Raw genomic sequence first — 16107 nt, forward strand, 5'->3', positions numbered from 1 at the left:
TGCCACGCAAATGTGATGAAATGGGATCATGAACATTGTTGATGATGAAACTCTTATCAGTTTAAATAGTTTTTTTTTTATAAAAATAATCAATAGAGCGAATAAAGAGAAAATACATCGAGAGAGGAGAAATATTATTGTACCAATATTGCGAAATACTTTACTGCGTTTAGTCAATATCAGTCAAGCATTCGGTCTGAAGCATCGGAAATCCACAAATTAAGTTTAAAGGACAAAAGAAGGTAATTATTCTAATTAAAATTTAACCATTTTACCTTTTTTTCAAATTTTTGTAGATTAAAGTCATCGCCGCTTTAAAATGAATATCCGAAAGTTCTACCTTCTGCTCTTGACATTGACTTTATTTGAAGGTTATTCATTTTTTGTCTACGATGCAGTTTCATTGGCTCTCAGCATTGGAGGATTGGGAATTGGAATAGTTGGAACAATTCTCGGCATTGATGGAGGCAAAGGTACAGATATACAACTTGACAACATTAAGACCAAACTAAATGGATTATCCGGGAAAATGGATTTTCTCGTATCAAACAATGGATTGTTCAGCAATTGGTTAACCGTAAGATCTACATTCCGTTCACGAATGTCTTCAATCTATCGAGATATAAATCGAGAGTTAACAGATGTTGAATGTGCTGCGATCGCCAATAGTGTCATCGGAGATGATTCAGATTCCATCCATCAGTTGATTCAGAGATTGCATGATATGTTGTTTGATTCGTCATTAAGTCATGGATCCGTGTTCGATATTTTGACGGAAAATATTGAAACAATAGCTAATCGTAAGAACATTTCTACAGAAACTCTCATATTTGAGTTTTACTTGGGCATCATGACTCTTGAAACAGAAGCTGCTATCGCCTTGGAGTTTCAATTTGACGTCTTTAAACATGTGAATCCGAACCATAATGAGAATCGACGAAATATTGAAAGGAATAATTCAATTCAGAGAATCAAAACTACAAAATCAAAGTTTAAGGAATACATGCAAAACGCAAAATTACACATAAAGAAGACAACTCTTGACGAGGATGGATTGCTTTGTTTGGGTAACCTTCATGCAGAACCTGAATATGTAGTTTCAGACTTCAAGTTGGAAAAGATTGTGCGTCATTTTAACAGTACTCAACTATGTACACAATATGCATGTGTTCCTACTTACAAAGCTGTTACATATTACCATCCCAAAATCCAACAAAGTAAATTAGGTCCGTTTGGTTTGACTGATCCAACGACATCTTCATGGCATAAAATTGAACAGTACAACAATGTTAAAGCCCTAAAAGATTCAACGTTCGATAACAAAGCAGCAATGTTAGGAAATGCATCGCATCATTACGCCTTGGGCGATATTTCTATAACTGAATCGGAAAGTACTGTAAACATTGAAAAAGCTTTTGGAAGATTTGCTTTTGAATCAGGCGCATTGTGGGAAAAAGATGAAGCTCCGACACAAGCTAAGCTAATTTATAATGAAATTAAAACTACTGAACCATTTTCAAACACTCCAGTTGCTGACATCCGTATATCTTATCCTGAAATAGAAGTGCATAAGTTTGATTATAGTGTTTTTATTTAAAATTATGAGATTTAATGAACAAAAATTTGCATAAAATGCGCAAATTGAATATACCCAAATATAAACTGTCATTAAGTAAAAATTTTAATTTGTGAATAGGGATAAGAAATATTTTGCACAAAAAATTAGAAAGTGAAACTTTAAATTAACATTTGCATATAATTGAGTTGATAGATTTAAAAATTTTACTTAATAAGAACTTCAGTTTGAATTATTATGTGAGAAAATAATAAAAATAAAATATTTTTGTTCATACATTAATTAAAGTTTGAATAACATCTTATATTTATAGATTGACCTTGCTTGTTATCAACCCGCAGAACAAAACAAAACGAGACACAAGTTTGAATAAAATGAATTTGCACAAAACTCTAATTATGCTGTTAGCATTACCATTATTCGAAAGTTTTTTATTTTATGAAATTATTGGATTCGCTTTCGACTTGTATAGTTTTATGGATGGGATCGAAACAAATAAGAAGCTTGAAATAATTCAAAGTACCTTGAATGAAAGCTCAAAAACATTAAAATCGCTCCAAAGTAATGTTCGTGAAATTAAAAGCTATATGAGTTACAAAAATAAGCAAGTTTTGAATACAATGAATACGCTCAAAATAAAGCTAAATGTCATATCAACCAAAATGGATGACGATTTGAAAAAAATCTCAATAAGTCAACAAGTTGCTCCTTTGTTACATAAATATTGGGACTTGCGAATTGATTTCGATGAAAAAATGGATACAATTTATCGTGATATCTCTCGAAACTTGTCAAATATTGAACTTGTAACTATTGCAAATAATGTTATTGGAGACAGTGCGGATTCCATTCCTCAATTGATTCGAAAGTTGCACAGAACGCTATTTTATTACAATAATGGAGCTCTATTCAATTATTTGGCGGGAAATATTTGGAATTCAAATAATGGAACAGTTTCTAAAGGAAAACTTTTGTATGATTTTTATCGGGGCATCATGTCGTTAGAAATTAATGCTGCAATAGGTTTAAAATATCAGTTTGACGTTTTTAAGTACGTTTATCCAGATCACAATGAAGATCGACGAATTATTGAAATGAACAATACAATAGAAAGAATCGAAACTACAAAAGCGAAATTCAAAGAATATATGGAAAGTGTTAAACTTCAAGCACCTAATTGTACAGATCAAATATTTAATTACCTTCGGAGAAATCCACGATATGATTTTGTAAACATGTGTTTAGAAAGACAATCAGCAGATCCGGGATACGTTATTTCTGATATACGAATGGCAGTGAGAAATTATTTGCTACCAACATGGCAAATACAGATTCAACAAAGCAAATTAGGTTCTCAAGGGTTAATTGAACCAAATACTTCCTCATGGAAATCGTTTAAATGGTGTGAGAGTCCAAAGAAAGTAAAAAAAGTTATTGATTTGACTTTAATGGAGTCAAATAAAACTCATCAGTTTGCATTAACAGATATATATTTCGATTACAAAGCAGGTTGGAAGACTTTGCATGTATTCAAAAATTATACCAGATTTAATTTTGAGACAGGTACTTTGTTAGAAAGAAACTTACAGCGATTAGATGCTCCTGGATGTGATAAAGAATATAAAATTGTTGACTCATCGGGTAGTTCTGCAATTACAAATTTTTTCATATTTAATCGTATTGGTTTCAAAATTGAATTAAATTTAGTTAGGTTTGATTACAGTGTTTTGATATAAAGTATTTAAAAAAAATTTTTAAAAAATATTAAAAAAAAAAATTTAAAAAAAATATTTAAAAAAAAAATAAAAAATAGAAAAAAAACATTTTTGAAGTTTTCAACTTTAAAATAATTTAATTTAATTTAAAATTATTTCAACTTTAAAAATTATAATTTTTAAGAAATTTCAAGAAAATTTGTATCAAGGTATTTTTTTATCTTTATTTATTTATTTTTTATTTATTATTTACTTTTAAAAATATTCTATAAACAAAAATGTCACTTTTTCAGCAAAACATTAATTCTGAGCGACAATTTATAGACAATATTTTTAACGTTAAGCTACACATATGATGCGCACTTATAATTTATTGCAACACATAAATTACAGGTCTCTTCTAAATTTTAGTCATTAATTTCAACAATGCGAGTTGATAAATAATAGACGCGTTACCTGATCGAGACAGGTGATGTATCATCGCTCAATTACTCGTTTTTTTTTACTTCGCGTGCTTTTGTTTACTATTTTAGTTCATGGATTATACGTAGAGGGCGTTTATTTGGCGCCATTAAAGATCAACATTTAAGTTAAAAGCAAATTCATAGAAAAGGCGATTAACGTTGGATTTTTTTATAAAGAAAGAAAAATCAATAAAACAAGTCAAGTAAATTAGATTCAAATTCAAAACGAAAACGGATTAACAAGAAAAATTTAAAATTAATGGAAAAAGAAGCGCAACTTAGTCAGTCACTCAAGCTCGAAAACGAGATTGACATCTATTTGCATTTCATTTAATTTCGTTTAAATGTTTAATGCCAAGCAGATTGAAACACATTTGGAAAGTAATTGAAAATGGATTTTACTTTACTCCTTCTTCTTCTAAATGCTTTTCACTCGCCGCCAAATAAATCAACATCAAAAAATCTTCGCATAGTAAAAAAACAATCAACTTGAGTGGAAAAAATCTCTACACGAAGAGACAAAAAAATCCTCGATTAAATGATTATCTTCTGTTCAATTGATGCCGTTATGCGATTACCATAGTCACACATCGCTCCGACACGACGATGGTCTTACAAAAGAGACATCATCATATATCCTCAATAAACTCAATAAATCTTTCAATTCAATTCTCTCGTGTTTTTTATTGCATCAGCATTGGCATTATTAGGCATTACAGACACTTTGATGGGTAGTGTTGTCTCTTTTTCTCTCTCTCTCGTACGTGTTATCTTGACTTGTTTTGAGTCGCACACGACTCACGGATACAGTTCACCTATAGACAGGAGGATGCAGTGCTTTTAAAAGGCAATCAACGGTTTTTATTTTATATTTTTTTCTATCTAAAGATAGCTAAGCTTTGATGTGCACGAGACGAGGCGATATAGTGAAGGAGAGTGACACGACGACAGTCATTTGCAGATATTTATATCTTGGGGTAGTTTAGACAGATGACTTAGCTGCTATTTTACGAAAAAATAGAATTTTGTTTGATGAAAAATTTAAAAAAAATTAAATTAAAAAAAAGAGGTAAAAAAATTTTGAAAATTAAATTCCAAAATATTAAAAAAAATAAATAATAAATTAATAATAAAAAAATAATAAAAATAAAAAAATAATAAATAATTAGAAATTAGAAAAAATTCAAAACCTGAAAATTTTAAATTTGTATGAGTAACAATTTAAAAAAAAAGAATTTAAATAATATATTTAGAAAATAGAATTTTCAAAATAAAAAAAATTTAAAAATAAAGAAATAAAAAAAAAATTATAAAAATTCAAAATTAAAAAAAAAAATAATTTCCATTATATAAAAATCATAAGTATTTAAAGTAATAATTTAAAAAATTATTTCTACTTTTAAATTATTTAAATTTTTAAATTAAAACAAAATACAAAAATAAAAAAAAAAATGAAAAAATAATCAGAAAAAAATTAAAACAGTCGATTGAAATTTTTTGAAAAAAAAAAATTTAAGTAAAATATGAAAAATTAAAAAATTCTAAAAAAATTTTTGAACTTTTTTGACAGTTTTAAAAAAATATTTGGTTAACCTTTTCACAAAATAGTTGATCTTGTATAGTATATAGAAAAGTGCAAGAATAAAAATCTGATTGAATTAAGTTCAAAAATGACAACTGAACTTTATGGCATGGATTTAATTAGATTACGCTCGTCATAAATATCTCTTATAATAATTTCATTGTCTTTTAGATTTCTCACATAGAAATAAAAATCTTTAAAATTGAAATTTTTTTTTATTATTTTTAGCCAAAAAAAGTCATATGAGACTCCCTTTTCGACAATAAATAAAATGCAGAAAGACGTTATTGGCTGCAATTTACACTCATCTTCATATCAATGCACCGACAAACATTTCAAAGAAAAATATTAAAGAGCCATTGTCATCACCTGTTACAAAAAATAGAGGATGCCGTTTCGTTTGAACAAACAAACTCTCGCATCAATGAATGCAAAGTACATCTTGCAAAGTCTCGGTATGGAAACTAACATGCAACATGGGAAATTTATTTTCACTTGCAGGCAAGAAAAAAATATAATTTCTGTTGAGCCGCATCGCATTGACTTTTTACGTTTGTTTCTTCCTATTTTTGTAGACGACGCAAGCCAAGCAGGAAAAGAATGCAATTCAAATCATCTGTGACACCATTTCTGCCAATTGTATTGCCTGTGCCGAACTGAAGCTGTTCCGAACGCAAAACGAAACGAAACATGCTTGAATGAAGAAATAATGTGCAATATTTCTTTTCTTTTCATTGCATATTGCAGAAATTCTTTCATTCGTGTGACTTTCGACTGTGCATCTGTCTCTTGATACAAAGTGGAAATTTGTATATAATTTTTCTTCCTATTTTATATTTCTGTTTCATCTCATATCGTCTGAATATTTAACATTTCATTGTAGCAGCACATTTCCTTCTTTTTCGTCTTTTCTTTCTTTCGCTCATGAATCTAATCAATGAAAAATAGATTTAAAAGCAAAAAAAGTATCGAGAATAAAATATTCATATATGTTTGCATCGACTTGCTCGTGAGTTAAGAGTCAATATAGATGAAAAATCACACGTTCTTGTTCAATCAAATGAAAATTTTAGATTTTTTTTCAGGAAATATTTGGCATTGGATTTTAATTGAGAAGAAATTCATTTTGAAGGATGTCCATCCTCAGCTGAGAAGATGATAAAATTTATCAGGTAAGTTATTATTGTTTTTTTTTAGCATTTGACTGAAAATTATGAAATTTTGACTAATATTTTATTTTTTTATATTTTTTTATTTTAAATTTATTATTTTAAATCAATTTAATTTTTTAATTAATTGATTTTAATTTAATTTTAACTAAAAATTATTGAAAAAAAAATATTACAAAATTTAAAAGATAATGGGTTCTCGAAAAAATTTTTACTTTTTAATGCTTTATCTTTGACTTGAGTAAAAGTAAAAAAAAAATATTTGAAGAATTTTAAAGAATTTTTTGAAGATTAATTAAGAAGATGAATTAAGCTAAAATAAAAAAAAATTTTCTATGAAAAAAATGAAAATTTTTTTGAATTAAGTCAATTAAAATTGACTTTTCCTTAAGCTTAAGTCAAATTGTTTTTACTTATTTTTATTTGATTTATTTTTTGTTTTTCAAAAATTTTTTTGAAAAAAAATTCTATAAAATAATTTTTCAACTTTTTTGGATGTTATTTTTTGTGAAAAAATACTTCTTAAATTAAAAATATCAAAAATTTTGAGAGATTAAAATTTTTGTCCTACTGTAGCCTAATAAAAACGCAAAAAATTCACCAAAAGCAACTAATATTTTTCACAGGAGCCTAATTTTGCAAAAAACTTATAATCGCTACTGCATATGTACGATTTTTTTAACCTTTTAATAGTTCATTAGTTTTTACTTGACCCGAGTATTTTTCCGTGATTATTGAGAATTTGATAATAATATAGATTATAAGATTCTCAGAAATCGAGCATTGTAAAAACTTGATTATGATAGTATATTTCATATAAATTCTCTCTGCATATCAAAACATGCAGTTATTCGTGTCTAATCAGTTAAAAGAGGAGCTCTGATTTGGTCGGATCAATTCAAGTAAGAATTCTTTATATGATTCGAGACTTTTTAATTAATCAGGATTATTTTTAGATCGTATCATTACGATGAAATTGCAAAGAACCTTTATTTTACTCTGCTTTTTGGCATGGTTTGAGGGATATAACTGTTTCGTTTTCGAAGCAATTGACATGATCTCTAATTTATACGATTACGGCGTAAAATTGAAAGAACTATTTGAAAAGGAAGATGACTCGGGAGAAAAGCTCGACAACATCATTGGCAATCTTACTGACTTGTCTAAATCAGTGGATAAACATTTGAATGACATCATTGCTAACCAAGAAATCGCTCCTTTACTGACCAAATGGTGGTCTTTAAGAGTTCAGTTTGGCGCCAAAATGGATGCAATTTATCGAGATATTCCTCGTAACTTGTCTGATGTTGAATGCAATGCAATTGCTAACAGCGTCATTGGCGATAATGCGGATGCTATTCATCAAATAATTCAACAGTTGCATGATACACTCCTCACACACGACAACGGAGCTTTATTCAAGTACATGACGAAAAAAATAGAGGCGACTTCTGTTCCTTTTGACACGATGATATACAAGTTTTACCTGGCTGTGATGGCTCTTGAAGCGGAAGCTGCTATCGGTTTAGAGTTTCAATTTGAGGTTTTCAAGCATGTACATCCCGATCACAATATGGAACGACAAGATTTCGAAAAGAGTAAATCAAAGCAACGAATTGAAAAAATCAAGACAACGTTTAAAAATTTCTTCAAGGCAAAAAAGCCACACATAAAAAGAGAAACTTTTAAAATGAGCAACGCTCCATTTCAATTCTTTTGTACAGATCGTCTTTATACAAGACCAGGATATGTAATTACTGATATAACGTTTGATTGCTATTCTGAAGTTCGTCAATATTTGATTCAAGTGCATTATTGGTATACTAAAGTTCAGTTCAGTAAGGTAGGTTCATTCGGTTTAGTTGATCCTTCGACATCTGTATGGGTCAATAATTGTTGTGGCAATAGTATTATTTTGCCAACGAATTTAACATTGGAAACAAAAAACGTACCATCAAGCAATGGAACTTATCATTATGCTCTAAGTGAAATTAATTACGTTGCACAATACGAAGGTCCTGGGATGGACTTAAACGTTATGTTCTACAATTATGATACATTTCAATTTCAATATCAAAACGAAACTCAAAACAATAAAAAAACAGGAACTCACACTCCAGTTCAAAAAGCAATTTTATCAGTTTTACTTTTAGATAAAAAGCTTATTGTAGAGCTCCATAGATTTGATTACAGCACTCTGATGTAACATCCTTTTATGTATTCAATTTTATTGGAAGGTTAGTCGCAATATGTTTTAAATTAAATCATTATGTAGAGCTTTTCTGTTTTTTTTTACTTATAGATATTTTCGAAAAATAAGTCAAGTTACATACTTGTTAAGTAACAAAATTTTTGAGAACAAAAATTTAAATTTGATAGATTTATTTCAGAATAAATATAAATGCCGATTAGACGTAAATAAACAGAAATCAATCTTTTAAATGAAAAATTTTCTTCTTAAAATTTTTTACTTTTGTTACTTTTTATTTTTTTTTTAAAATAATTTAATTAAATATTTTCAACCCAAATATCGATCAGATCTTTTCTACTCAAAAAACGTTTTTGAATATCAGAATAATGACAAAATTATTCCAACCAACAACAAAATTGACTTCGATGTTTTTCTGATCGATATTTGGGTTAAAATTATTTATTTTATTTCATCAACTAATTAATTTTGAATTAATTATTTTCAAAAATCCGTGTATGGCGAATAATTATATAGAATAAAAAATGTTTGTTTTTTAATGGAGAATAAATTAAAATTAGGTTGGATTGCTTTCTAACAACTTCATTTTCTACGCCTTACGTCTATTTTTTTTATTTTTATAGCATATGTATTTTACATATATATGCCATTTATATATGCATATGTGCGAAGTATCCCAATTACCCTTTAATAGTTCAATAAGTTTTGCTGAACCTGAGTTTTGACCCGTGATTTATTTAGCACACAATGATAACAAAGATTATACGATTCGGAAAGATTAAAGTTGAAGAAACCGTGTGAACTGAAATTGTGATAGTATATGTCATATATTTTGTATAAATACTCTTTGTGTATCAAGACATTTCGTTATTTGTCTCAAATCATCAGTCAAGAGAAGAGCACTTATTTTGGAGGTAGTTAGCAATAATTGTTTTATTTGATTTGATAATTTTTTTTCATTAAATTTTTTTAGGTCGTACCGATAAGAAGTAAAACAATGAATTTACAAAGAACCTTCATTTTACTCTGCTTCTTGGCAGGGTTTAATGGATGTTACTGTTTCATTTTCGAAGCAATTGACATAGTCTCTAAATTATACGGTTACGGCGTAAAAGTGAAAGGGTTTATAGATAAGGTAAATGACTCGGGAGATGACTCGGGAGAAAAGCTGGACCAAAAGCTGGACCAAATCATTAATAATCTTAATAATTTTACTAATACAATGGATAAAAGTTTAAAAGACATTATAGCAAATCAAGAAATTGCTCCTTTAATGAACAAATGGTGGTCTTTGAAAATTCAGTTCGGCGCAAAGATGGATGCAATTTATCGAGATATTTCGCGAGACTTGTCGGACGTTGAATGTGAAGCGATTGCTAACAGTGTCATTGGAGATAATTCAGATACAATTCATCAAGTAATTCAACAGTTGCATGACACACTCTTCATTCACCACGATGGAGCTTTGTTCGATTACATGACGAAAAAAATCGAGGCGAATTATGTTCCTTATGACGCGATGATATTCCAGTTTTACTTGGCAATGATTTCACTTGAAGCGGAAGCTGCTATCGGTTTAGAGTTTCAATTTGAGGTTTTCAAGCATGTACATCCCGATCACAGTATGGACCGACAAAATTACGAAAAGAGTAAATCAAAGCAAAGAATTGAAAAAATCAAATCAATCTTTAAAAATTTCTTTACGGAAAAAAAGCCACACATAAAAAAACAAACTATTGAGCTCAACAAGTTTGCTTTTCAACACCTTTGCACAGATTTTTATCCAATACCAGGTCATGTAATTACTGATTTAACGTTTCAATCACATACGGATCGACGAGGAAATCTTTTTCAATTCGAGTATTGGCATATTAAGGCTCAGTTTAGTAAGATAGGTTTATTTGGTTTAGATGATCCCTCGACTTCTGTATGGCCCCCCAGTATTTGTTACAATCAAATTCTTATGCCAACGAAATTTAGATGTGAAACAGAAAATTTACCACAAAGCAATGAAACTCATCATTATGCTTTAAGCAACATTAAACTTATTCCACGAGACGGTGACGTTGATATTTCCCCTGAATATGATACATTTCAATTTCAATATCAAAACAAAACCCTAAACAATAAAAAAATAGGAACTCACACTCCAGTTCAAAAAGCAATTATAACTAAAACTGAAAATCGACAGATTATTGTAGAGCTTCATAGATTTGATTACAGCACTGTGATTTAACATCTTTTTAAACTCAATTACCGTAATGTAGAGAATGCTAAGAGAAAAAAAACCGTTAAAATTCAAATGAAACAAAAAAACGTAGATAAATTAAGAGAAGAATTAATTTTGAAGTTAAGAGAACTAAATTTCTCTTAAATTTTTAATATTTTTAGATATTTCTTTAAACAAATTTTGGTTGTATTTTTAAATGTTTTTGACACAAAAATTGATAATTTTAAAATAAAAATACATAAAAGTACAAAATTAGTTGATATTTCAAACATTTTAGTTTAAAATGTTCAAAAATTAGAATTTGAAACAAAAAAATGTTAAGAGAACGAATTTTGACTTCCATTTTCGTTAAGAGAACAGATTTTTAAATTCTCTTTGCATTCTCTACATTGATATAAAAATAACAATTCAATTTAAAAGTTACTTAAATAAAAAAAACTAAATTTAGAAAATTTTTTTTAAAAATTAACACAAAAAAAGTAGTTTTCGGTTAAATAAAAACTTTTTTTTCCTCCGTCGAATAATAAAAGCTCCTATTATTGTAAAAGTTCTCTAATTTCCATCATTTACATGCAGTAAAATTTAACGAACAATGCGTACATTCACGCTTCATGCAGCGAGGAAATAAAAGAGGATTATTACAAACAGACACAAGATCTATCAAGCAAGGTACAAGGTTGTAATAAAACAATCTGTTTGAATTTAATTTAATTAACTTTGGTTTTACCGTTCTCTGTCTCGTTTCGTTTGCTCGTCTTTTATTATTTTATTTTTGGAGCGTGTGTGAGTGTGACTAATGTCCAAAATCACCTCTGCCGCTATTTAATTTTGGTGATAGTTGGGAGATTTTGTCAGAGTGTAATGCGGATTAGGGAGGAACATTTCTCGGAAAATTCCGTTTAAAATGCCTCCGATTTGGGCAAAAAAGCGACTCGAGCTGTTTTTTTGTGCCATCACGTAAAATTTTGTGTTTTTATTACAACAACATTCGTTCGTTCGTTCGGTAGAGATATTTTTTCCCCGAGTTAGTCCTAAACTAGTGCAGATGTGAAAAGTTCACAATGACTAAGTTCATCATTTTGTTGCCATTGTAAAATTATTTAAATTTTATGCAAATTTTTTGGGGTTTTTAGTTGAAGAGAGAAAGAGAGAGCAGAGACCTTCTCGCTGAATGGGGGAAATGTTAGTGGCCTAAAGTTTTACAAGCAGATTAATTTTCCAAAAATCATGTGTGTGTGTCTGTGTGTGGGAACGGAGTGAATGTAATCCTGTTTTTCCCGGTTTGTGAAATTTCGTTGAGGGCAAATAAATGAATATTCAAAATAGTTTTACATTTTCGACGTTGTCATCATCATCGTCGTGTCGTTGTCGCATCTGGTTTATGTTCGGCAATAAATGTCTCTGGGTTTTGCTGATGAATTTGTCATCATCGTTATCGCAAAGTAAATGTTTTCGGGGGGTAAAAGTGATTTTAATTAGCGATTATTTTGGGCAATTCAATCTGCTGAATGATAACAGCGACGATGGATATGGAGAGCTATAATAAGGCGTGAGATGTGTTCCTTTTGTCATGTAAATTATTTTGTTTGTTCGTGCTGATGACGGAGAACGTCAAATGCGAAATGTTGAAATGAAAATTTTTCGCAAAAATTTAAATTTAGAGAAATCTTTTAATATTTTTAAAATTAAAAACTAATGAAAAAAATAATCAATTAATAAACTTTTAAATAAAATAATTCAAACAGTAAAGATAAAATGAAAATTAAATAAAATTTTTAAAATTTGAATTGATAATTTTAATTAAAAAATAATTATTTAATTAATAATTTAAAACAATAAAAATTTAAAAAAATAAATAAAATTTTTAAATGAAAAAAAAAATATAATAAAGAATTAAAATAAAAAAAAATTATTTAAAATAATTCAAAAAGCAGTTTTAAACCTAAAGTTGTGTCTATGTAAAAATAAAATAAAAATATTTTTTTTAATAATTAAATAAATAATTTCATTTCAAAAATAATTATTTAATTAATAATAATTTAAAATAAATAAAAATGTTTAAATAAAATAAAAAAAATATTTAATAATTTAAAATAAAGAAAATAAATAGAAATCTATAGTTCTGTCTATTTTAAAATAAATAAAATATTTTTTTAATTTTAATATAGTATAAAAAATATTTAATTCATTTAAAATTAATTTAATTCATTTAAAAAAAAACATGAATAAAGAAAAAATTAAATAAATAAAAAAACTTATAATTAAAATTTATTAATTATTATTAATGAAGTAAAAATAAATTGAAAATGACCTTAATTCAATATTTATTTAAAATATGTTTTGTAAATTTTCACCAAATTTAACAAAGAAATATTAATCCCAGGCGAGATCGTTTCAGTTATGAATCAGGAAAATTACTCATGAATTCATATTACTCGGTAATAACCGTTCATAACCGAAATTTGATTATGAACGCATTATGAACGCTATAGCGTGTACGTAAATTTGTACGTGTATACGAGAGAATTATGAACGTTCATAATATTCATAATTTTCGTGTGATTCATCAATAGTGCAAAAAATGATTCATTGAAATGAAAAGATTTTTGTAAAATCTTAATATAATTTTCGATGTAAAATATGACATTCGGAAATAAAAATAATTCAGAACTTTTATAAATTATGAAAATTAATAAATTTTAGATTTATTTTTTTAATTTTTGGAATACTTGCTCCCGTATGATCAAATATTTAAAATTTATTGTTGGGAGTTGCTCGAATTTCTAAATCTAATTTAGAAAATTTTAATATAAAATTACATTTAGCATAAAATTTTAAATTAAGAGTTTTTAAAATTCTAAAATTTTAATATTCGCTAAAATAAATAAAGATTAATTTTTTGAAAATAAACTAAAAATGCTTAACATTTTTATGAAATTTTTAAAAAATATCTCAAAAAACTTTCAATTGTAGGGCAGTTTGCTTTTAAAATTTTTCAGAAAACGACTAATGATTTCCACAATTGAAAATTCGAAATTCATCCAAATCTATCTAAATTTTGAAAAATAATTTTTTATTTCACTTGAAACATGTTTTCGACAAAATATTAATTATATTTTAAAATTTTTCACTAAAAACAAAATTTTTATAAAATCCATTCTTCATAAATTCATAATTTGTTTAGAAAAATTATGAACAAATTATGAACAATTATGAATTTTATGAATCAATTATTACCATTTATGAACGTTATGAACGTTCATGAACGATATGAACGCATATTTGTACATGAATTGGTACTTTTATGATTCATAATGGTTATGAATTTTTTGTAATCCCGCCTGGTATTAATCTATTTTAACTTTTTAATTGAAAAATAAAATGTTTTTTTTTTATTTTAATAAATTTAAAAAATCTTTTTGTTAAAAAAAATAAATTTTGTCTAAAAAATTATTAAAAGAGATATCCTCTGAATCAAGGTTAAAATTTCCATTAAAAAAATGTTTCGAAAAAATCCCCATAAAAATCCGTTAAGTGAATTAAGAGATGGATTATTCATGTTTCAATATTTTTTTCGTTTATATTCATTTTTTTATTACTTGTCGAAAAAAAAATGAAAAAAGCAGTCTTGCCTTTTTAAAAGTAATCGAAATATAATAAAATAAAATAATAAATAAATGTTAACACTTGTTCAAACACTCATCTACCTATCTCTTTTTCATAGTTAAGCACACAATGGAGAAAAAAGATAAAAAAATCGAAACAAACAGAAGGCCTTCTTGTGAATTTAAAACAGAAGTCTGCGGAACGATAAGACACAACGAACGAAGATGACTTAAGCAAGTGATGAATATTGTATAAGGATTACTGTTGATTTTCCGATGGAAAAAAACGAGCCGGATGCGAGACAGACCAACGAAAAGTGTCGTTGTCAGCCACAGAGAGACAGTTTTTTTCATCATCTTAAAAAATTTTGATATTTTTTAATATCTTTGAGATGCGTAGGCGGGTTTGCATGAATTTGTTGGCAATAAACCGATCAATCATTAAATTTAATAATAATGTAATAAAATTTTGTTATCATTTTTCTGCTTTCTTTTATATTACGAGGAAGCGTCTCGAAATTCAATAAAAAAAATCGAAGAGGAACAAGATTGACATAAGCAAATAATTTATTCATTGGAAGATCAATTGTTTGGAGTGAAGAAGACGACGACATGATTGAACGATTAATTTTAAGTTTTTTTTTATAAAAAAAATGTGAAACAGAAAAAAATTAAATTTTGTGAAAATTTGTAAAAATAAAGTTAAATCTGAACAGAAACAGAACTGAACAAGAGAAAACTCATTTTTTTAAAGAGAAATTTCTAAATTTATTATGAATTATGTTTATTTGAGAAAAATTTATATGCAAATTGTATATGTTTTTACGAAATTGCATTGTCATGGCAGTTTCTATTCAGAGTTTCATTTCATTTTATTTTATTTCTGCATTGTTCATTATTTGATGCATTCTTGTAAGTTTTCTATTTTTTTTTTCTTAGAAGGCGTTTTTTGTGTAAAAGTTTGAAAATTTTATTTTTTTTCTATGAAATTAAGAAAATGTATTAACTTTTAAAAAAAAATATTAAAATTAATTAAAAAAATAATTGAAATTAATTATTTAAAAAAATAATAATTAATTACAGTATAATCTCCCAAAATGGGCAGGTCTAAAAAAATCTTTAATCGGGTATAACTCTGAAATTGGGCACCCTGAATTTGGGAAGTTTAAACCAAAAATTCAAGTTTTATATTTATTTTGAATATTTCAAATAAAAAATCGTTTCAATGTTTCTAAAATGTCATAAAAATAAAGTACAAGTTTGAATTTTGGGTGCCCATTTTGGGAGATTATACTGTATTAAATTAATTTAAAAAAATAATTTTTAAAAAAATATTAATTAAAATTAATTATTTAAAAAAATAATTAAAATTATTTAAAAAAATATATTTTTTAAAAAATGTAATAGAATTTCATAGCAAATTTTTTAAGCAAAGTAAAAAATTAAATATTTTTTAAAAATGATTTTAATTTTTTTTAAGTAAAAAATACTAAACAAATTATTTCATTTAAAAAAAGAAAAATTCATGATAAAAATGCATTTTCATTATTTTTAAAA

General features: G+C 27.0%; 2 protein-coding genes across 2 annotated transcripts; both read left to right on the top strand.

Moving 5' to 3' along the window:
- The first annotated feature begins 164 nt into the window (after positions 1 to 164).
- Positions 165 to 1975, top strand: LOC134829444 (uncharacterized). Its single transcript, XM_063842510.1, has 2 exons — positions 165 to 242; positions 297 to 1975. The coding sequence occupies exon 2, from the start codon at positions 320 to 322 to the stop codon at positions 1595 to 1597; it is 1278 nt and encodes a 425-aa protein (XP_063698580.1). The 5' UTR covers positions 165 to 242; positions 297 to 319; the 3' UTR covers positions 1598 to 1975.
- Positions 1976 to 7364: 5389 nt separating this feature from the next.
- On the top strand, positions 7365 to 9048 carry LOC134830523 (uncharacterized). Its single transcript, XM_063844033.1, has 2 exons — positions 7365 to 7408; positions 7463 to 9048. Exon 2 carries the CDS (start codon positions 7477 to 7479, stop codon positions 8710 to 8712), a length of 1236 nt encoding a protein of 411 aa, XP_063700103.1. The 5' UTR covers positions 7365 to 7408; positions 7463 to 7476; the 3' UTR covers positions 8713 to 9048.
- Positions 9049 to 16107: the final 7059 nt, after the last annotated feature.

Source organism: Culicoides brevitarsis, chromosome 2, assembly GCF_036172545.1.
Source record: "Culicoides brevitarsis isolate CSIRO-B50_1 chromosome 2, AGI_CSIRO_Cbre_v1, whole genome shotgun sequence".
NCBI lineage: Eukaryota > Metazoa > Arthropoda > Insecta > Diptera > Ceratopogonidae > Culicoides > Culicoides brevitarsis.